At 35.0% G+C, this 24,684-nt stretch overlaps 1 protein-coding gene and 1 non-coding gene across 8 annotated transcripts in view; both read left to right on the top strand.

The window, feature by feature from the left end:
- LOC149065182 (diacylglycerol kinase delta) overlaps positions 1-24,684 on the top strand; it is a 170,294-nt gene that overhangs the window by 83,849 nt on the left and 61,761 nt on the right. For all 7 annotated transcript variants that reach the window (XM_089254486.1, XM_089254483.1, XM_089254485.1 and 4 more), the window contains exons 7-13: positions 924-1,030; positions 6,698-6,826; positions 7,023-7,285; positions 7,436-7,544; positions 8,983-9,122; positions 14,807-14,864; positions 16,344-16,438. In XM_089254486.1, the coding sequence (XP_089110612.1) occupies positions 924-1,030; positions 6,698-6,826; positions 7,023-7,285; positions 7,436-7,544; positions 8,983-9,122; positions 14,807-14,864; positions 16,344-16,438 (901 nt within the window). The remainder of the gene's footprint in view (positions 1-923; positions 1,031-6,697; positions 6,827-7,022; positions 7,286-7,435; positions 7,545-8,982; positions 9,123-14,806; positions 14,865-16,343; positions 16,439-24,684) is intronic.
- TRNAS-AGA (transfer RNA serine (anticodon AGA)) lies at positions 4,389-4,460 on the top strand. Its single transcript has one exon. It is a non-coding gene; the product is annotated as a tRNA-Ser (tRNA).

The following is a 24,684-nucleotide window of genomic DNA, read 5'->3' as shown; positions in this document are numbered from 1 at the left end:
ATGTTTAATTAAAGTGGATGAAAAATAGCTTTGCATATCTTTTGGTGAAATTTTAAAAAATCAGTGTGTAGAACATTTGTGTATCACAGATGCAATAATACGCAAGTGACCCCAGTAATAAAATTATAGTGGAACCTCGTTTATATGTCGTTTCAAAGGCTGAGTCAAAACGGTGCATAAATTTGTAAGTTGAATAACAGAGACCTTAAATCAGCAGACCTGTATGCTTACAATGGAATTTCTCACCCTCTTTGAATAATGCTGAAAATATTGGGAGAAAAACTATGAAAGGACATATGGCCTTGAAATTAATTAAAACCCTTTCCTTTGGGACTTGCCACTTCTGCGTATTCTCAGAAACAAGCAATAAACAAATCATGCGAGTGTTCACTTTAAATTACCATCAACCAGCTCACTGGTGATTTTCGTATACGGCAGCAATCAGCCTAAAATTTATAGCTTTTGCTGTGACAATATGCAAGAATAACTGTTGTAGCAATGTGTGTAGTTTTCACCACTTATAAATATTGTGTACATTTGATGGATATAAATGACATTTTTTTCAAAAGATTCAGAGTTTGAGTCAAAGGGAAAATGTTGAATAATTGAATTATTTAAAATTAAAATGAATAGGAACCAATTGCGACCAAAGTCAATTGTATAAGCGTTAAAGTTGTGTGTAACTGAGCTATGAATAAACAAGATTCCAGTGCAGCTATTTGTTTGTTTAATTCTATCATAGCAGGCTTTGTTTAGTGCATATACATTGAAGCATTATATGAAACTCCAACATAGTACCATTTATTCAGAATAAAGTGTTTGTTGCTTCCCTCAAAATAACTAGAGTGATAAGAGTTCATAAGTGCATGTGATAATTTATTTTAGATGAGTTTTGGTGTGACACATCCTGTTATTTTTCTTAGTGTGTAAGTTCAAAGTCCATAAGCGTTGTGCTGTAAAAGCATCAAACAATTGCAAATGGACAACTCTTGCATCAGTTGGAAAAGATGTAATAGAGGATGAAGATGTCGTAAGTTTGATCATTATATTTTTAGTTTAGAAATACTGTGAATATATATATTCAATGTACATAAACAATGGTGCATGATTGTTATTTTGAATGCAGGCTAGAAACCATCATAGTTTTATGAAAAAATTCTAACTTTCATGCTGATTTGATACTTTAACTCAGACATTAATTATTGTATTTTTTATTTGCATACGCTTGCGCCAAGAAAGTATTGAGTCTTTTATTTTTGATCTCTGAAATTTCTGCCAGGGTAATGGTGATTTAGGGAAATGAAGGCTTTCATGGCCAGTGATGAGAAGATAGTTCCAGGCTATGGAGCCTAGGTTCATCAGAATTTTACTTTCTACATATTTCGTCCTCATCCACGAGGCACATTTTCTGCAGCAGCAGCTATAAAGTTGCACTATACTTTTTTGGCTATCTGGAGATAACTGGCACTTAGTCAGATATTGTGTTAGTAGGGCTCGGATTTTTGTCTTTGCATATATATATATATAATATTTTCTTTTTCATATTTCGCTATTTTTATTCGATAGGGCATATTTTAAAAATTTTAAGGCATATTTTGCATATTTCATAATTTTTGATAAAAAGTAAATTTTTTCTCAGCTATTCCAATTCCACTTCAGACTGATTTTTTTTTCTGTTCCCACCTCTGATGAAAGCTTTCTTCTTTTCCATTATTCACACAGAACCCTTCAAAATGTACCTCAGAACATGTGGATCTATGACAATTCATGAAAGTGTCAAACTCCTGCTATACAACAGAAATATGAGCACCAGCTGATAATCTTTGCAACCTTTTTTAAAATCATGCTCAAGTGCAGTGGATGTAAATTGTATCATTTAGGCTAGGATTTTTATACACAAAAAATGAAACACAGCCGCTGATTGGCGGAAACCTGAATTTCAGCTCTTCCACCCCATCAGCAACGACATTGCAATCCCATAGCATGAAAATCTTAACCCTTTATGGGAAATTTTCAATATTGAAAATGGGAAAAATTGGAACATGTGGGAAATTTTGAAAGTTTTATCAAACAAAAGAATTGTTAAAAATTTTTTTTTCTAAATTCTGTGCAATGTCTTAATCATTGATGTGAAAAATAGTTCATCAATAAGAAAGATGTTTAAAGAAATGGTATATTCTTTAGGACCAGAAAATTAGTTCATTAAAAACTTGCAGTTCATAAATTAGAGGTTTGTAAAATCGAGCAATGACTGCTTCACTAGATATTTTTACTGATAGATGTGATAGCATGTTAATTCTATAAAACTGATGCTGGCTTCTAGTCCGCAAGTTATCAAACCCATTTGCTCACCAATAAGGTGTTAAGCGAGATGACTCGCTCCGATGGATATTTTATATATCACAATAAGATTCTCGTTTCTTTTTCTTTTTGTATCCTGTGTATATAATATCGCAAGTGTAAGATAACAGATGAGATGGCATGGGGGGGGGGCCTCAATGGCTTTTAAAACATACCTCTATCCTAATATGTATATATTCATCCATCTTAACTAAACCCCGAAACTTTTCTCCAACTCACAATCCCATCCGGGGGAAATATGTTGTAAAAATTTTGTATGTTTTATTTTTCTTTTTGACACAAAATAAAGTGTTCTAGACTCTACCACAAAGCTGGGCTGGAAGAGATCTCGGCAACGGGATAAGTCCAGTGGCAAAGTTCTATAATTCATTCATTAAGCATGTTAATTCTGAATTTGTGGGGAAAACTTAACTGTAAAAAAAAAGAAAGATATGTTCTTGATTCTCTGATACTCCCAGTGGTTACTAAAATGAAGAATTTTTGTACATACAATAAGTAATGGTAAAGTTTAAAACAGTCTAGACTGCATCGACGCTTCTCATCATATTATTTTGCTAAAATTAATGTCATCTGAGATGGGAATTAAATTTTTTTAGGACATTACAGTTTTTTTAAGGGCATACATGCATTTTTTTATAGAGCATTTTTTAGAAGTTTTAGGGCATAAAATCCTAGCCCTAGTTATTAGATTGGCTGAGAATGTAACATCTGTCAGTAATTTTTTCTCTGTATAACCAAACATTCTACCACATGTTACCAATAGATCAAAAATTGAAGTTTCACTCAATACACCGATGAGGGGAATTCTCTTGTCAGTTTCTATGCCAAACACATGCATTCATAAAATTTCTGATAAAACTTGATGTCACTATTGCAGCAAATGTAAAAATGCCACAAGCATGGATTTCAATCATTAAGAATAAAGAAAGGGCTTCCTGACGGAGCTGTATATTTAGTGCTATCAAACTTTGGTTTGAATTCCACCATGGCTATGAAAAAACTTTTGGTGCCAGTTTTGAACCAGCTTTAATACTTTCCTTGAATTTTTGGCAACAAATTTCAACAGTGTGTAGTTTAGATCAGTGTTTCCCAGGCTGTGCTCTGCAGAGCCATTGAGGCTCTGTGTGCACACCCCAGGGGGTTTCACGGCCGCTTGAGAAAAATAGCAAAAAACAGTAAAAAAATTATATAATTATCAATATTTTTAAACAATAAAAAGAAATAACTTTTGATGAATAAATAAAAAATGTTTCTACGGGTTCCCCTATAGAAATTATAAACCAGAAAGAGCTCTGCGAGTCAAAAAAGGTTGAGAATCGCTGGTTTAGATCTTGTTGTCAAATGGAGTTGTCGGAGAAAAAGGGGAAAATCAGTGAAATGTTCTTTTGCTGTTATCACCTATCCTTCGTTATGCAAATACAAAGCTACAACAGGCAGAATGCCCAACGAGGTAGCTGAGAAAAGATGACAATAACAAATACGTATGTCATATATTTCTGAAATACAGCACCCGAATTTAAAATGTAATTATAAAAACTATATGATAAATAATTATACAATGCCTATAGAAATATTTATGATTGTCTTATTCTAAGTATGGATAGCTTGTTGATTTGCCCCAACATACTTATCGTATTTCTTTTTAAACATGTCAATTGTGTTACAATTTACTACTTCCAGGGGCAAGCCACTCCATTTATTAACAACCCTATAAGAGAAAAATTCCCTGCGACACCACAACCTAGAATTATTCCTTACCAATCTATACTGGTGTCTCCTTGTAAAAGCATTAGTGAATGCTCCTTGAATGCTATTAGTAATTCATGGTCCATTTTATCCATCCCCATGGAAATTTTAAATACTTTGATCATATCTCCCGACACCTGCGTTCATCCAATGTAAACATATTGGAAAAGTGGAAGAATGATGTGAAGAAATGTCATTTGTGAGCTATTAACAAAATGTTGTCACCGTCCATTGCATGGACCACTCAGCATATAACATACCCTCCAAGAGGGGAGAATTCTGTCTTCATAGCTTAGATGGTAGAGCATTCATCCAGAAAATGAGAGACCTGGGTTCGAGTCCCAGTGAGAACTGAGATGAATTTTTCTTCCCTTGAAACACTGAAATCTCTTCATCCAGTTTTCCATATCTATTGTATAGCAAGTTAGTTCTTCTATATGAAAGAAATAATCAAACAGCAAGCCATAACTATAGATGAAGAATATACAATACTTATATATATGCTACAGTTTGTCTATACCAGTGTTTCTCAGCCTTTTTTCCCATGGCCCCCTTTCAACCATTTCTCATTCCTGTGGCCCCCCTTGCGACAATGGTTAATTTCCTCTCCCCCCCCCCCCCCCGTTTTCCCGTTAAAAGACAATTATTAAAATATTGAAAATATTGTTTGAGGTATAAATATGTGTTTGAATTTAATTAATTTTTAATTTATGAAAATAATGAAAAGCAAAATAAAAATAATACAACGCAGTAATAAAAAATACATAATAAATTGTTTTCAATCAATGCAAACTTTGCGCTTGAAGATGGCATAATGTCATCAGGTTACTGTACATGATGAAGTTCGATTTATTTATAAATTAGTTTTTCTTTGGTAAATTTGAATTTGAGTGAATTAGAATTTCAAACTAATCAAAAATTATAAATAATCATATTTCGAATAAGAAAATTATTGGTTTATTGATTATAATTTTGATACGGTGAGATTGACATTCATCGTGAAAATCTGATGTCTTGCTGGATGACAAGCTGCTTCACCAAACACCAACTCTGGCCATATCGCTATAGTGCAATTTACTGCCATTAGTGTGATGGGTTGGGAGTGAAGGCGCTGTCTATCGGTGGTTGCCTCGAGTTCGTTAGGGAAAATATCTTATCAATATCCTCCCTTGGGTTCGAACCCGGGACCCTGACAACAACCTTCACGATGGTAGACGAGCATCTTACCACCAGGCCACTCGGGCACTGGATGACAAGCTATCTCCAAGTGGCTTTTTGGTTTATAATGTGGCCTCTGTCTCACAGGCAAACGAAGCAACATGTGAGTCGGCTTACACAATATTTCACATAACAGACACTACTACATGTAATGTACAGGATGTATAGGTAACAAGACGTATATAGTATTTTACTGGTAAACCACGTTCACCCTACAGGAGTATTTTCAATTAGAAAAATTATCCAAATAACGTGTAGTACACAGGTATGCCATTCATGTTGCGAGGGGTTGTATAGTTATTACAATAAAAATGTTGACTACTCTCCTCAACTTAAATTAGCAGCTTTCTGCTCATACACGAGAAAAGCCTTCAAGATTTTTAGAGTCAAGTCCTCTTGTAAAGGAACTAGATTTCATTTGAGCCATTGCTGTTGACCATGGTTTTAACATCAATCTAATCAATAGCATCATCCACAAATTTCGCAAAGTAAACTCTGCTACTTCCCTCAATAACTGGCCCAGGGACATTTTTGTTCATCTCCATTTCATCCAAATTTAACATGCAAAATTAAACCACTGTTACATCGTTTTTAATTTTCTGTTGTGGATATGCCAGCAAAAACTTCAAGTTAAGACCACAAAAGGATCCTCTTCCATTTAACAGAGAATGGGAAATTTTATTATATTCCCTAAATTGACTGTCTAAAAGGCTGCATTGGTCAAATCAGAATATCCATTGAACGAAGATTCAATGAACATCAGAGATGTGTTAATAACCAGGAAGTGAATCTATCTAGCATTGCTTCTTAATGTTGAGAATCATAGCTTCAATTTCTTTAGAAATGTTTGCACCCCAACTAGGAGGTTGCCAAGGGGACAGACAACCAAATCAAAACTATCCAGCATTGGGAATGGGATGACATCCAAACACAACAGAATACAGTGAAAGTAATAGATGTTTCGTTCTTGTAGATTGATGGTTATGTCGTATAGTGTTACCTTTGAATGGCACCCAGGAGTGCCAAAATGTGTCAGGTTACTTAATTTCTTTTATTATTTGTCTTAAAAAAAATTGTTCAAAAATGTAAAGAGCCATAATTAGTCATTATATTTCATGACTGTGATGGAAAAAAAATTGTGGACTAAGCTTCTGAGAAAATTGTATACAAACCAAATCACACCTTTAATATGTGCATATAAATGTATATATATAATGAATGTTCACACCAACTTTTTACCTTGTTATTAAACCGATAAAATTACACAGCTTTCTCTTAATGTAACAGTTTTAGATTAAAAGAACTCTGAGCATAAATTTATATATCACTTATGTATGCCAAGCTTAAATTACATTTTTTTCCTCTTGATTAGAATATTTTTATGCCACATCAGTGGATGGAAGGTAATCTTCCGGTAAGTGCTAAATGCAACCTCTGTGATAAAACATGCGGAAGTGTGTTGAGGCTACAAGACTGGAGGTGCTTATGGTGTAAAGCTATGGTAAGTTAATAATTTTGTAATCCTAGCTTCAGTGTCTCTTCTATGTGAAATTTTGTAAAACTATTGTAAAGTGTTTCATAATTTTGCAAAAAAATGTTTAATATTTTTCATTAATTGTAAAAGTTTGTTTTTAATTGTGTTTCAAATACTTGGAAGGTGTGGGAATATCCTAAACTTGATATGATTTTTTTCAAAGGTACACTCCTCTTGTCGATTGCATTATATGGAAGAATGTCCCCTTGGGCAGTGCAGAGCATCAATTGTACCGCCAACAGCACTGCACAGTATCAACAGGGATGATTCATGGGATGCCATGTGCCCTCCTGGTTGCAGCCCTCTGTTGGTTTTCGTAAACTCCAAATCTGGTGATAATCAGGGTGTGAAGTTCCTGCGACGTTTCAAACAACTTCTGAATCCTGCACAAGTCTTTGATCTCATGAACGGTGGACCAAGTTTAGGGTACGTAACAAATGTATTTTCTTTTATATGTATAACGGCTTGAACAAAGGGTGAAGAGTATATATAAACTTTGTTTCCATAAATACAAAGCTAAGTTATTTTTTGTTTCTATGAACATTTTTTTGTTTACTTACACTTTTCTTATTTCAGTTTGAGGATGTTTAAAACATTTGATCCATTCCGTATTCTTGTATGTGGTGGTGATGGCAGTGTTAGTTGGGTCCTTACAGAAATAGACAAGCTCAATTTACATAATCAAGTATGGAAATGATATTCCAGTTTTTTATATTATGATTCGATGTGAAGAAGTGCTCGTTTTTTAGATTATAAAAAAAATAATTTCTCCCATGAATCAAAATAATTGTATTAAACAATATTTTTTGTCCATGCTACCATTGGAACATTTTGATCATATTAAAATAGCTATAATCTTTAGCTTTTTTTTTAGTTTATTTTCTTTATTCTGAAACTTAGCAATCAAATGAAATAAGCGCTCAACCATCCAGTGGTACTGCAACTTTAATGTTTCTTCCATCATGAAAACTTTCTAGCTGAAAGCTAATTTTTGCATAGAGAGTAGTGGAGATCTTGATTTATCCTACATCCCTATAATATCAATTACTTTCATAAAAAAAATAAGCATTGAATAATGCAAAAAAACTTTTCTGTACAGAACACATTATTATATGCTTGCATACATGCATTATTCAATGCTTAATTTTACTACTTAAAAATGCTTCTTTAGCAGTATTCATTAATTGCATTAATGATAAGCATTTTTCAGGGCTCCCACTTGTCCTACTTTTTTGGTGATATGTCCTACTTTCTCAGTTTTGTTTTACTTTCTAGTTTTTGTCCTACTTTTCCTACTTTTTTTTTATCAAAACCTATCAACAAAATTCATATAATTGATTTTAATTGAGGAAGAAATCATCGATATAATGCCAAATAATATAAATGTAGTAGATTGCAATTAATGCTTCTGCCAAAGCAAAAATTGTATTGTTTTTAAAGCTATTTGGGGGGGGGGGTGTATGTGGACCATTTGGTGGTTTATTAATTTTATATTTGCTTAGTTTGAGGAATCAACAAGTATAGTAGTTACTAAAAACTTCTGCCTGGTTGAAAAAAAAAGTAATTTTGTATTTACTACTTCATGGTCTTGGCCAGTAACATTCATCCATCCTGAGAGGGCATCAACTTCAAAATGTTTTGTCGTAGAAAGCAGAGTACTTAATATGCATGCAAATCCATATACTGTATACAGGCAACAAACTTACTGAGTTGGTGAAAAAAGTAGGAAAATAAAAATCGCCATAACAAATGAGTAATTCTTGTGTTCAAAAAAAGCAGAGGTAGTATGATGAGAACACAGAGAACATAGTAAATTATATTCATCGCTAGAAATAATGAATGTAAGTAGTAACTCAAATAATAATGAAAAATTTTAAACGGTATGTTTACCTTGTTGGGGGTCCCACAAAATCAAACTGCAGGTCACATGCGGTTCGCTAGTCAGCTGTTGATCAACCCTGCTATAGGAGAAACTATCCTTGTAGTACACTTTATGCGTTGGGATAGATGTTTGATAATTTTGTTTAACAGGTGTATATTATAAAAGTAAAGAAGATCTTAGTATGTGTGCGTGCTCTTTAATACATTATCTCATTTAATTTGTATTCATATTTTAATTTCAGTGCCCAGTAGGTGTTTTGCCTTTAGGTACAGGAAATGATTTAGCTAGAGTTTTGGGGTGGGGCTCTTCTTGTGATGATGATGCCCAATTATCTCAGCTGCTTGAGAAGTACGAGAAAGCTACAGTGAAACAGCTGGACAGGCAAGTCAAAAATTTCAAAAATTTTTAAATAGTTTTATTCATCATGTTGGCGATAGTCATTGGAGTGTGTTTCTTAAATTTCCTTAGAAATAAAATACCAGGTTTTTTAGAAATAAAATACCAATGTACTACTACCAGGTTGTTACATCTTAAACATTTTCTCTTAATAATTTCTAAAGAATTAGTACATCCCACAAATTTTCACTTTGTATATAAATTATCTATGAGTGTCTGCAGTGTATTTGTGTCAGGTGACTGGATTTTTAGGTTTTTGTAAATAATTTTGTGGGTCAACTGGTTTTCCATTAAGAGGCATTGTTTTCCTAGACCTTTTTTTTAAGAAACGGATCGGGGCATGTTGAATAAATAAATATTCTATGCATTAAAATTAAAACCCGGACCCTTTTTTGATAGTAAACGGATCCGGGCATGTTAAATAAATAAATATTCTATGCATTAAAACTAAAACCCGGACCTTTTTTTAAATAATAAATTGGATCCGGGCATGAAAAATTCTGTAGGTTAATTTTAAATAATAAACCGACTAATACAAGTGAATCCGACAGAAGGCATGGCAATGGATGAATAAGTAATAAATAGAATGAAATAATAAAATGGTATGATACAACCTGACCAGATAATAATCCAAATGACGCGAGCTACAGAAGGGAGGAATAACAATCCAAGAGACACGCTGGAAATAGAACAACGGCTGTTTTGAATTTTTGAAAAAACGCAGTGAACGAAAGAAAAACCTCTGTTTGGCAAAGCCAGCGCCATCTGGTATCATTCAGCGAAAACTGAAAAGATGTTAAAAAATACGGCAACCCAGAGCCCCATTATGACGGTCTTGGTGACTTATCGTGAGGAAAAAGTTGCCAAAGTTGTGACGGACCATACTGCATCTGTTCCGTTTAAATTGGAGACTGGCTCACATTTGCACCACAAAGTCAGTGAAACAGGAAACAAGCTTCAGCATATTACTTCTGTGCTTCGGAAGATCAAATTTGGGCCCTATTCACTGTGAGAGTCCATTACAATGCCCACATAACCGCATAGTGGTAGGTTAAATACCTGGCCACTTTAGCTTGTTGATGCAAACGGAACTATATTGGTTGGTGCAGCCAGTCTTTTTTTTTATTTATTTAGTATTTTCCGGTGTTCCAATTATTCCTTGTATATATGAAATTACTGTGACAAAATCTTGTGGTTCAAGCATGGATTTGTGTAAGTTGATGGTGGGCTTATAGGCTGCTGTTCTAAGCCTGATTAATCAATTTGATTGCATGAAAATAGCGTTTGTGCTAGGAACAAAAATGCATTATGGGGCATATTTTTTGAGCTTATTTAATTAAGAAAAATGGTTTAGGATTAATTCAAGTATTTTACACACTTCAGATTTAGAACTGTAATAAAAGCTACTCTAATTGACAATTGCTAAGGAACAGTGTTATTTTTTTGTCATACCTAATGACAGACATCATTTAAAAAGTGAACGTATTAAATTAGCACGTATTAAATAGACATACTGAAGTACTTATATTATGGAACAGACATCACCACATGGCAAAAAAGATAAGCAAAAGAGAAAAAGATGCTCGTTCGTCACAGCAATTGTACGCAATTACAAAAAGTGTTTGTTCTGCTGGAAATAAGGACAGATAATAAGTTCTCTTCAGTATAAAGTGTGACCTCATTGGACACTGATGCACATTTGGCATTTGTTGTTATGCACATGTCATCCACTAAATTGTTGAGAAGAGCTTGCAGAATTTTGTCCCATTTGTCCTTCAAGGTGATTTTGAGTTTCTGTATGGTTCGATGAGGGTTTTGTCTTTTATCTATTTGTCTGCTGAGTGCATCCCATGTGTGCTCTATGGGCTTTAGGTCCGGCAAGTATGTGGACCATGGCATATGCTCGATATATTTGCTTTCTTGCATGTCATTCACTTCATCGATCCTATGTGGATGGGTATTGTCATCCATGAAAGGGAAGTATGGACCAACTGCACTTCAGCAAAATGGACGTGACCCAGGAGATTTTCGATCCAATACTACAGTAATTTTACCATACCTTTGTTGAAGATATGAAGCAGAGTTCTGCCATTGTACATGATACCCATTCACACCATTACTCCTTAGCCATAGCAATCAATTCCTGGATATTCTGCTGATGCTAATGTTCTCTGTTGGTGTCCAGAATGGTGTTAATGTGGAAGCGCAATATGTCAGAGAACACAGCTCTTCACCTTCCCCCCCCCGGTCCCTTCTGTTGCTGATTCCAACGAATATGCACATTAGACCAACATAATCTTGCTCACTGATTATGTGCTCCTAGCATAACATGAGTGCCAGTAGTGTTAGCAAGGTCTGCGGCTGTCTGGCCAGAAGGGGAATTTCCTTTTCTTTTCACTGCTAGACTGGCATATCTATCCTATTGAGGTGTGGTGATCCTCAAATGGCATGAAGCACTTTGCAGACGTATTGCTCAAAGATATAACCCTCCTCAAACCATCCAGAAACTTAAAACCACCTAAAGGATGAATGGGACGAAATCCCTCAAACTCTTCTCAACAATTTAGTGAACAGCAGGGGTGGAAAATCTGCTACAAGCTAAAACAATTTCTGACGTCTGCTGCATTCTGTTACGGTTTTGACAATTTTCCCCTCGTTTGCTACATTCTGTTACAGTTTTGACAATTTCCCCCTCGTTTGCTATATTCTGTTACAGTTTTGACAATTTTCTCCTCGTTTGCTACATTCTGTTACAAAAATGCTGAAATTCTTAAATTCTGTGCCATCTTTCACCAAAAACAAAATTTTCCCTTAAAAAACTTTGAAGTTGTGTCACAACAGAAGTTGACTTTTCGATGACATCATTTGTCCTCCTCACAATTTTATTTCTTGGGGCTGCAAATGGAATTGATTTGAGGCCCCAGGATTTGGCGCCTAGGCTTCAGACAACGTATAAAATGGGGGGTCAAACTATGAATCCACAGAACAAAAATGAAAAAACAAAAACCCTTCAATTGCTGTTTCCAGCTATTTTTTTCCAAAAAAAAAAAATCTTGTGATTTATTTTCACAAAAAATTCAATCCGAGTAGATCTGTTTTAACTGATTTGTGATTGCTCCATGTATTATATTTTCCAGCATCTTTAACAGATTTTCAGTCTCTCATTTTGATTCCAAGTTTTCTACAGTATTATTCATTTCCTACTATTCATTCTCTTGATATGCCATTTCCTTTTACACCATTTACTGGCATGTTTAGTGTTCAAGGGAAAATGGTTTCCAGCTGCACATTAATTAAAATTACTTTGTTTGGACCATGGTCGTGGTTGGTTTAAAAGGTATTTGATGTAAGATTCCAGCAAAGCGCTTATTTAGGCAGACAAACAGAAAGAAGTCAATAGAAATTCAGAAAAACTTTTCTTTGGGTATGACACCAAAGACACTCTAATAATGAAAATAATACAGTAAGAAGCTAGCATCTCTCACAGCTACAGTGATAACTTTTGTCGCATCGTCATATTCTGCGTGCCAAGGCTAATTGTATTGGGATCTACAGTTTTATAGCTGATTCTATAACAGACAAAGTTCCAGAGGACAGTGATTGCCTCTTCCAAAATCTGAATACTATGAGAAACATTGGTCTGTATTATATAATACGAGATGATCTAACAAACCTATGAAATAAATCACCCTTTATTAAAAGCATATATAATATAGCCCCCTGTGCAATATATATATCATGTGGAGGAGCAAGGAAGGTTTGAGACAAAATTCTCGCATGTGCAAGACATAATTTTGGTGCCTCTCTGGCACATAAGCCGCATGAGTAAAATTATCTGGTGGGGGGGGGGGAACTCACAGATTTGTATATCCCATGAGTAGTATGGTGAGAGATAACATAGGCAGTTTAGTCATTAAAGTTCCTATCCTCGGCTTATATTCAATTACTTCATAAACTTAAACATATTTATTGCATATTATCTGAGTTGTGTTCCAGCTAGATGAAATAAATCAGAAATTATAATGGTTTCTGCAGCAAATTATTCCATCCAATATGGTCATAGTTGGAAATTTGCAGAAAAAATTTTCATTTTTGATTTGGAAGATAGATGGCAACACTTACATGCATTATCTTTCCATCTCTTCAAACCAACCACAGCCCTGGTCTAGACAAAGTAATTTTAATTAATGCTCGTCTGGAAACCATTTTCCATTTAACACTAAACATGCTGGCGAATGACGTAAGATGCTGGAAAATGAAATACATGGAGCAATCACAAATCAGTTAAAAATAGGTACTGGAAACAGATGTACTCGGATTGAATTTTTTGTGAAAATAGAATCATTCTATGAAATTTCTAATAGTTTAATCATTATTTTATAGTTTTATTTCTGCAGTTTAAATCAAAAATAATTTAATTCTGTAGTTTAAATTACTATAGTTCAAGTTAAAAATAATTTAAGTCTATAGTTTTTTTTAATCACTCTATTAAATTTCTAAAAATTTTTAATAAATGTTTTAAGAATGACCAAGAAAAAGAAGTTATCTCAAAGTATGTTTAATCAAACTGAAGTAATGATCAAGAGCGAAATAAAAAAAAACCACTTATCATTTTAAATATGAATTGGGTAAATTTTGGTAGAAGAAGCAAGATCAAACATTCAAAAATGCTTGAAACTCAAGAGAACAAAAGTACTACTTAGACTTGCATCAGCGTCAAAAACAAGAAAAATAATTACCTCTCTGAGTGTTTCAAGCTTCTCCTTTAGTGATTTTTTTTTTTTTAATTAGTGATTACCAAGTCTACAAGCTGAATCTAAAAACACTCATTTTCAAATTTTAAAAATCTGAAATACCATATGTGTTAATATGTCTCTGTTAAAAGCCTCTTATTTGGTGATATTGTAGAGAATAAAAATATAAATATCAAGAAGTCTCTCGAATTTTTTTCATTTAAAAAAATTAAATATATATATTTCTCTTCTAGAGAAGAAGGGGGAGCACCCCCGTCTTTTGAGCTGAGATAACTGTTTTTTTAAAGTAAAAGGTAATCTTGTGGTCGCTACCACATATATGCATATGAAAACTGTGTATTTTATTTACTGCTTCACTTTCAAATTAGTACACAAAACTGATAAATGCTACAAAAACATTTTTCCTGCTACATTTTCCACCCCTGGGACAACATTCATAACAGATGCCAAATGTGCATCAGTGTCCGATGTCACACTTCATACTGAAGAACCCGTATCTGTCATTTTCAGCAGAACAAGCACTATTCATAGCTGTTTACAATTGCTTTACGGAGCATTTTTTTTTTATTTTGCTTATCGGTTTTTGCTATGTGGCGATACTTGTTCCACATTTGGCATAATAAAGATATTCCAGGATGTCTATTAAACATGTGCAAAGTTTCATTTCTTTGAAGGATGTCTGTTATTAGGTATAACAAAACATAAAACACTGTTCTTTGACATTTGTCAAGACACACACTCACACACGCACACACACTTGACAAATGTCAAAGAACAGTGTTTTATATATATATATCACAGTCCTTCACTCTTTCTTACCCATCAGAAAATGTCAAGTTTTTGAATAAATTTATATTCTGCATCATTAGTGAGTTGGTATACATTATTAATTTAATTATTTCTCTTCTTCATCAGGTGGTGTGTCATGACATATGAGGGAACAATGCCAGCTCCAAGGAAACTTACCACTCAGGTTTGTATTCAATAACCCTTAGCCTGATCTGTTACAAGCATAAAGCTTTTACCAGTGCTGTTCTTTGCTGGTACTAATCTGTTCTGTGAAATTTTGCTGTATTGTAACTGTTTTCCCCCTATCCCATAGCTTTTGTAGTTAGATTTATTATATTTCTTTTTTTCAATGAGCACATTAATTTTCAAACATTTAATCAAAGCGATTCAGTAAAGAAGCATTTATAGTAAAAGTTCATTAGAATGTGACATATAACGAGAATCTCACTTTTTTGAGTAATTTGCAAGTGATTGGCAAATTGCACCTTAAAACTGCACTTACTAACAAACAGTATGCATTCTAATAATGTTATCTGATTGTCATATCCTAAAGAGAAATACGTAAATCCATGTGTTCATTGCTATTTATGTTATATTCCCTCCGCTCGCCCCCCCCCCATTATATTTTAACACATCGTAAGCGAGGGACTGAGATCTCAATCCAATTTCATCAGACCAGAATTTTAAACTTATTTTCCAACTGCAGAAAGTTGCTGAGTGTGGAATCCTTTGTTACCTTTTTACCTTTTTAAAATGAAATGAAAGAAATGGTGTTTGAATTCACTTTTCTTCCCTCTCTTTCCCTTCGTCTGCTGATGAGAGAGAGGAGAGGGAGGAAAAAAGGTAGATAGGGTTGCAATATATATCTCATGAGTGATGCACCCAAGGCCCGGTTCACACTGGGTTAAGAACATTGATAAAAAAAATTGCTACAGCATAATGTATCTAGGACCACACAGGCGAAAACTGGGCCCATATGGCCTGAGTAATCCCCAGAGCCGTCTTAAAAGCATCATGGGTCCCCGGGCCAAGTGATTTTTCTTGATTGATTGATTGCCCCCAGTAGGGCAGTGATTCTGCCCTACTGGGAATTCACGAAAATTGCCTCCAAATCTAATTTTTGTGAGGCCCCCAGGCCGTGCCCTAAGACAGCACTGGTAACCCCCCCCCCCCCCCGATATTTGCTACCATCTCTATAACAGCTATGATAAAAATATTAGGATTGAGATTCCCCAACATTTCCAGCAAATTTGAGCCTATGTCCAGGTCCCAATTTTAATTGGGGTTGGGGAGGCTGGCTACATAGCAGAAATCAATAGCCCCCTTCAACCAAGGTCAAAGATGTTTGTCTGTTAATATAGCCTATACTATTTGAATTGTAGGGCCCGCAAAATCATGAGGCCTTAATCAAAGGTCATACTTGCCAATGAGTAAATCGAGCCAACCCCAAAAAAAAAAATCCTGAAAAAGTCCAAAAGACCCTGATAAAACCCAGGGAAAAAAACCCAGTGGGTTGGGTTACAAAGTTTTGACAAAGAAAAAATAATATAGTAAATTTATAACTACTTAACAGAGATTACAAAGTTTTAAAAGATTTAATTTAATATTAAAGATAAAGATTTGATAATTTTTTCAAATTATGAATTATTTCTTTTCATTCTAGTTTGATCCAATAACAGTGTATGAAGATTCTGTAGTGGCTCACTTAACCAAAATACTTCATTCTGATCAACATTCTGTAGTTATATCATCTGCCAGGTATGGTCAGACATTTAAATTTTGTTTGATTTCATCGACATCATTATTTATGAATATTCATAGGTGCTAGTGCTTCTGATTTACCTGAAAGCATTCTGATTTTTTAGCCATAATAAAATCTTCCTGTTGGAAACCAGATTATTGCAATTTTTCGTCTCTTTATAGAAAAATTTCCAAATATCTTCAAATTTCACTTTGCTTGAATGAAAACTCCCTAAAGAAAATACTTGTTCAGTCCTTGCGATTACAGACTGACCATATTTTCTCTTGAAAAATATGGGAAATTACAATTTCATGCATGAAAAATCAGTTGTCACTAAATAGGATGCCAAAAGTAAGCAAAGTTGCCAATTATTGGTAAAGAATTGGCAACTTTGTCTTTTTCTTTATTGCAGAAGAACTGCCAATAGTGGGAAATGAAGCACTACTGCAAATTGTAGTGGATTAAAATGAATTCCACCGAAAGAAAAATGTTTAACATGACAAATATGTGAGATATTCATATTTAGTCATTGTTTTCTTTTACAGGTTGGCAAAATAATTTTAATCTTTGATTTGAGTGAAAGGTAAAAAATTCAAGTAGGCGTGAAAATACGAAAATAATAGGACAATTTAAAACAAAAATCAGGACAACAAACAATTTGGGGACATCCCCAGAAAGTGAGTCATATGGTCACTCCATGCAATTTATAAAAATCCTTAGTCTCCCCTTTTATTTGTATGGCATGTTTTCTTTGATGGAAAATATTTCATCATGTGATAAACTACAGATTTTTCAAGTTTGAGAATTGGCACCTATGAATATTAGTTTGGTTAGCCCATTTTATGTATAAAGTTGCTGTGGTGCAACCGAAATGATTAAAAAAAGAACTAACAAGAATCAAAAAGTTGAATATCAATAACATTCATATTATATGTCTTAGAAATTAAGAGTTTTTCTAGATGTTAAGTAAAAGGGTTACTGCTGGTTTCTTCCATGGCTGTTACTTCATGAGTTAGAAGTTGTGATTGGCTCTGTAAATTTGAGCTCGAAATTTCATCAGAAATCATCTGTGGTCCTGGTTTGACTAATGATGTTTCAGCAATATGTTTTTTCCAATGGGATTATCACTTGACTGCTTCAATGTGAAAAATTGAGACTCTTACTATTTAGCATATAGTCTCCTAATCTACAACCTTTTTTTTACCCTTTCTAAGGCTGATGAAAGTATTTTTTCCTATTATTCCCCTTTCTGATCCTTTAGCTTAGAGAAATCGACCATAATATTCAAGGGGGAAAAAAATTTCTTGTATGTTTTCTGGATTTGTCCATGTCCGTAGGAATTATTAAACATTATTATTATGTTTAATATTATTGAAAAATTCAAAACAAAATTAAATTTTATTCTTACCACTAGAGGTGCCAGACTAAATGATATGCCTATAAGGGCCACCGGCAGTCATTTTGACTGCTGCTGTTTCTTTTTTTAAATAATGTATTTATAATCGCTCCAAATTTTTAGAGAAAGAAAAACAAGCATTATTCCACATGGTTAATTTATTGATGTTGAAGAAATTAATATTTTTTTAATATTTATCAGTATTTGTAAAAGATAATTCACTTCGAGAATCACTAAATTACTCTTCCAGGTGGTTATAGCAAAAACATTATGATCATCATTGTCAGAGTTTGCATCATAAGTCTCCTCAGATTCATTGTCTAAAACATCATTTAGTACTGATATAATATCATTATTTTTCAAACACGTCTGTCTTTTAAGAGCCATATCTATATCATAGCTGCCAAGTCTCCCGAATTTTTCGGGAATCTCCCGAATTTTAGCTTCATCGCTCGACCTCCCGAAAAGTTCTTAAATCTCCCGAATTTTTACGAAAATCACAAAAATCCCTAATTGTCCCTAAAAATTCCCTACTTCATTAAAAAAATCCCCGCTTATGAAAACAATCCCTAAGGAATTTCTTGTGGGGCATGAAGCCTCTTTTTTTTTCCCTTTCGAAATGACGTCACACGTCGTAAATGGGGAAATTCCCTTTTTAAGGAAGTTTTACAAACCCTCTGATGGTAACAAGAAAGTTGTTTGTCTTATCGTGCAGGGAAATGGCTTAGCAGCCAATAGTCCTGGATAATAATTGAAGATTATAGTGACGCGTATATGAACAAAATTTCTTTTGTTGAAGTTACGTACGTGCGATATAACAAAGCATGAATACTGATAAGCAAAAACATATTTAATCAATTTTAAAGATACTTATTCCGATGAATTTCTTTTCATCAAACGTTCCAGAAGAGGGCCTACTTTTCCTTTTTGTACAAGTTGTGTTACGGACATAAACATCGGGCATGGAAAGACTGCCATCATCACTCATGTGAAATTAAAAAAAAAGCATCGAGCAAGTGTCACAAAAAGTCAGTGTTCTTCAAAAATTGACGGTGTTTTCCTTCATCTTCCGATGATTTTGGGGTCATTCGCGCAGATTCTGATTGTGTTCACAGCGTTTCTGATTGAACACAATATTTATATTTACATCATTGAAGTTTTGGCCTCCAATTTCACTTGTTTTTTGCGTAGGAATTTTATTCCCAAAGGTTTAACTTCCATGTGTGTAAAATCCCTATTTTAATTTGACTTCAGTAGGGATTTTATTCCCAAAGGTTTAACTTCCATGTGTGTAAAATCCCTATTTTAATTTGACTTCAGTAGGGATTTTATTCCCTACGCTTTAACTTTTATGTTTGGAAAATCCCTATTTTATTTGGAAAAAATCCCTATTGTATTTATTAGGGAGTGGTTTTAGCATAAAATACGGGTTTGCGAGAAAATCTCCCGAATTTTCATTTTCAAAAGTTGGCAGCTATGCTATATACTACTACACACTGAATGAATAATGTTTTCATAGTGGCTTTCATGCCACATGAAAAGTATGACGAAAACAAAAACTTAGCATACCATGTGAATGATCAAAACAAACATTTCCTCAACTTTGATATTAGATTCTATTGTGGAATGGATAGGAACAATGGGATGGATAGGATGGACCATGAACTTTTAGTACACCGCCAATCGACTGCTTTTACAAGGGGACACCAGTATCGATTGGTGAGGGACAATGCAAGGTTATGGTGTCGCAGGGAATTTTTCTCTAATAGGGTTGTTAATAAATGGAATAGCTTACCCCCGGAGGTAGTAAATTGTAACACAATTGACACGTTTAAAAAGAAATACGATAAACATGTTGGGGTAAATCGAGAAGCTATCCATTCTTAGAATAAGACAACCATAAGTATTCTTTATGGGCATTGTATAATATTTTATCATGTGTATATATTGTTTGTAATTTGTGTTAATTGCATTTTTAATTGGGTTGCTGTATTTTTGAAACATATGACAACCATATTTTTATGGGCATCTTTTTATCAGCCGCCTCGTTGGGCATTTTGCCTGTTGTGGCGTTGTATTTGTATTTGTATTTGTAAATGCTTTGATTGTGAATACACATACTTCTGCTATCCCAACGAATAGATTTATTTATTTTTTTCTTATTTGTGGGTTACTCGTGAATGTGTGTTGGGTTGTGTGTGTGCCATCCGTAAATAATGATAAAACTAAAAGAAAAAGTATACACCAGCCCCAAGGAAAAAACTTATACAATTAGCATAAAGCAGTCATTTTTGACTTCGCAGTTACAGGTATAAACATTGATAACTTCAGAACAAAACCCTCAATTTTTATACCCAAAGAGAAGTACAGAAATAATGAAAAGTCACCAAAAATAAAGTATGTTATAAAATCCTCAACAATATTCAAGTGGAAGACGTGAAGGTTCTAAATCTTCTAAGAAATGTATGGGCAAACAAAGCACCAAGACCAGATAATATCTATCCCAGGGTCCTCAGGGAATGTGCTAATGAATTGTTGGGGACAGTCGTATAAATTTGCAGGAGTGTTGCTGAGGGTATAGTCCCAAGGGATTGCAGCTTGCTAATGTTGTTCCGATATTTAACAAGGGTACTAGAAAAGCAGTGTCCAATTATCGTCCAGTGAGTTTGACGAGCTCCCTCTCGAAAATTTTGGAAATTATTATCAAAATTATTATTATTATAAAATTATTCAAGAGACAATTGGTGAAGTGGATAGACAAGAATAGTGTATTGTCGGATAATCAGCATGGGTTCAGGAAGGGGGTCACACGTAACTAACCTCCTTTGCTTCTATGATCACGTGGGTAAGAGCAAAAATGTAGATGTTTACCTGGATTTTCAGAAGGCATTCAATCGGATCCAACATTGTAAACTCTTGAAGCATTTATACGAGATTGGCATTGGAACTTCCTGAATTGGATAGAATCGTGGTAAAGTGATAGGTCACAACGGGTTATGGTGAACAGGGAATTCTGTGATTGGACAGGTGTCACAAGTAGAGTTCCTCAAGGAAGTGTCTTTGGGACCCATACTTTTTTAACTTTTTATCGATAAACTCGATCAGGGTATTGATGGGAAGCTAATTCGCCGATTACGTAAAGCTAAAGGGGGGGGGGGTAGCTGGTAATCAAAATGATAGGGAGTTGTTCCAGACCCACTTGAACATGATTGGAACATGGGCAAATAAATAGAGCAATAGAGCAATTTGCCGCTGTGGTGGTCGAGTGGTTATAGTGCCGGACTCGTGATGCGAGGATCCAGGTTCGAACCCCACAGTGGTGGTCGGCTGAAGTTGGTTTTCTGTGGTTCCCAACTTCAAGGTGCAAATGCGAGCCGATCTCCCTATTTAAAAGTCTCGCCACAGAGAGCAACAGTCCTACAACGGTAAATCATTCAACCATAACACTTCACTCATAGTTAGTAAAACTGGGGGCAGATGACAGCACTACACATAACAAGCATTACACAGAAACAAACTTTACGTCAGGTTGCACTACACGTACACGCACATTCCCGCATCTACCGATTCGTTGGGGGGTTCCGCGCGGGGGGGGGGGTGTGCATGTGTGGTGTAGCAGTAGTAGGTAGGGGCTCGGGGATCCATGAATGATGTTCTTAAGTCAGCCACCTCGTTGGGCGATTTGCCTATTGTGGCGTTGTATTTGTATGAAGTTTAGCGTTGACAAGTGCATGGTTGCTCATTTTGGTTCGAACAACCCATGTTTCTCTTACAAGTTGAATGGTATCACTATCCAGGATGCAACTAGGGTGACCGACTTGAAAATTCACATTGACAAGCGGCTTAGGTTTTCTGAACATTTTTCAGCAGTGGTAAAAGATGCAAAGGCAATGCTCGGTTTTATTTTTAAAAAGGTGTCTTCCAATTCTAAACTTATTCTTCTGCTTTTTTGAGGCTTAGTTCGTCCTGGACTAGAATATACTGTAAGGTTTTGGAGACCATTCTTACGGAAGGACATAGACTTGCAGTGCAGAAAAGAGCCGCACATGTCCTCGTTGGCACACGTGGCTTGAGTTATGAAGAGAGACTTAATTTTTTGTAACATACTTACACGTTGGATGAACGCATGTGTTGGAAGATATGACCGAAGTGTTCAAAATTTTCAATGGTATGGATAGGATGAACAGTGATTTATTAATTCGCAGTCAATCAACTGCCTTTACAAGGGGACACCAGTATCGTTTGATATGTGACAATTCCAGGTTGTGGTGTCACAGGGAATTTTTCTCTAATATGGTTGTTAATAAATGCAATAGCTTACCCCCCAGGGTAGTAGATTCTAACACAATTGACACGTTTAAAAAGAAATATGATAAACATTTTTGGGGTAAATCGAGAAGCTATCTGTAGTACGTCGTAGTCTGTATAAATGACGCACCCTCCTTATGCTGCTTCTTATGGGTATAGTTCTTTTTGTAGTGCATCTTAATGCTTGTAGATGGCGCGTTTTGTTTAAGGTGGTGTGTGAACTTTGAAGTTTAATTTTTTACTTGTACTGCTCTTGTGTAAACATGCTGCTGTACTCCTAGCTAATTATACAGTAATAAATTGTTATGGTTTTTAATGTTTTATATTCTGACTACATTCAGCATCAGGATAATTGGTGACCCAGATGTGGTGCCAAGTATATAGACCGGAAAAATAAACAATCTGCAAATCAGAAGTGTAAAGTTTATTTCTCATCTTGTATTTCAGGAATGTAAGTTAATCACAGCGATTGAGTAGCATCATGTACGCATCACAAGTATCCAAAAGACTACTACTAAACCACACATGCACCTTGTCCATATTCCTCTGCAGAACCCCTAACGAATTGGTACATGCAGGAATGTACGTGTAGTGAAACCTGATGTGAAGTTTGTTTCTGGGTAATACTTGTTATGTGTATTGCTGCCATCTGCCACCAGTTTTTCTAACTATGAGTGAAGTGTAATGATTGAATAATTTATCGTTGTAGGCCTCTTGCTCTCTGTGGTGAGACTTTTAATGGGGGAGATCGGCTCGTATTTGCGCCTTGAAGTTGGGAACCACAGGAAACCAACTTCAGCTGACCACCACTGCGGTGACGGTGGGGTTCGAACCCGGATCCTCGTGATGTTAGTCTGTCATTATGACCAGTCGACCCCAGCAGCGGCAAAATCCAAAAGACTTTTTTTTTTTTAAGCCGAGCACAACTCAGGTCTATCACCATGGACAATTTACTACCTAGTGAGTTGTGCCGGAAGTGTAAGTATGTGTACCTAACAGTCTTAGTGCGTATCTAGTGTTGTGCATGATTTTTCAGTGCTGCCATCTATATCTCAGAAGTGAGTGATGTGTAGTGACTGAATATTTGTACTGTTTGTAGGCCTGTTGCTCTCTGTGGCGAGACTTTTTAACGGGGAGATCGGCTCGCATTTGCGCCTCGAAGTTGGGAACCAATCCAAAAGACTAGAAAGTTGGAATATATCCAACTTTGGAGAGCGCATGATTGGAAAGCACATGGCGCGAAAGTGAAATGTGAACAGATCCAAGTTGGCACCAAAATAATTAACTACAATGTTGTAAATTATACGCACGAAGGTCACCAATTATCCTGATGCTGAATGTAGTCAGAATATAAAACATATTAAAAACAATAACAATTTATTACTGTATAATTAGTTAGGAGTACAATGACATGTTTACACAAGAGCAGTACAAGTAAAAACTAAACTTCAAATTGTTCAAGCCCGCTTCAAAACTTCAAATTGTTCAAGTTTTGAGTGTGTCATACATGTGCTGCTGATTGCGAATTATATCGTTCGCAGATTACGAATGATATTAGAAACATAGTTCAACACTTTACAAGCAAGAGCTCCTACAACAGAATGAAATTTAGTTCCATCGGTGGTTATGCCTGCCATTTTTAATTGTGACCAGGGCTGTGACTTAGGGGGGTGAAAAAGGTGCGGTCGCAGTGGGCCGCAATTCTTTCAAAAGAACAAAAGAAACCCTTTTCTTTCTCAGCAGTTGTTTTGGAAATTTTTGATTAAAACTTAATTTTTTCCCCCATCAAACCATTATTGATTGTGAAAGGAAGCTTTCAGTTAGAAGCCCTTATAATATCATTTTTTGTGTTATTAGGTATATATACTAGCTTATGTCAAACAGGAAAAGAGTGTATGCAGGTGGTCACATTTTTTACCCCTGAAAAAATTCTAGCCTTTCTTTCTGCCATTAAAGATAGCGTTTCTCAACTATGGTCCGTGGACCAGAAGTGGTCCGCAAGCAGACTTAATAATTCTGACTGAATGAAAAATTACTCAACCATTGTGTTGATAGGCCTAATAACGATATGGAGTTATCTAAAAATTATGCCTTCATGCATTACATGTAATAACGTATAAACATTAATAAAATATCATGTAGTAAAATGATGTATGTAGGTCCATCATAGATCTATGAAAATGCAAGCTTAAGTGCGGGATGTTTCTAAAATTTACCAAAAAATTCAATTGCTGGAAAATGAAGAAAATAAACGGCTGCTAAAAATCACAGTTAAAAAATGTGCACAAAAAAATTATTCAAATGGACGGATCACTTTATTTCATTGAGAAAAAAATACGGTAATTAGAATCTCTTAAATGGAGTAAAATACAGAAGATCGGAAATTGTCACCAAAAACCGCGCCAGAAGTAGACACAATCACCAATTTGTGTTAAAATCGCTGAAAAATTGTGGAAAAAACGTTGAACTTGACAAATACGTGAGACATATAAATATATATCTCACATATTTATATTTAAAATATAAGTTTATATTTTTCGCAATAATTATCATAATATA

The sequence above is a fragment of the Pholcus phalangioides genome, unplaced genomic scaffold (genome assembly GCF_987345545.1).
Source record: "Pholcus phalangioides strain wild (caught in Gottingen) unplaced genomic scaffold, Ppha-v1.0 ptg000041l_1, whole genome shotgun sequence".
In the NCBI taxonomy this organism is placed as follows: Eukaryota; Metazoa; Arthropoda; class Arachnida; order Araneae; family Pholcidae; genus Pholcus; species Pholcus phalangioides.
Note: the sequence above shows the minus strand (reverse complement) of the source record. Positions and strands in the feature narration are given on the sequence as shown.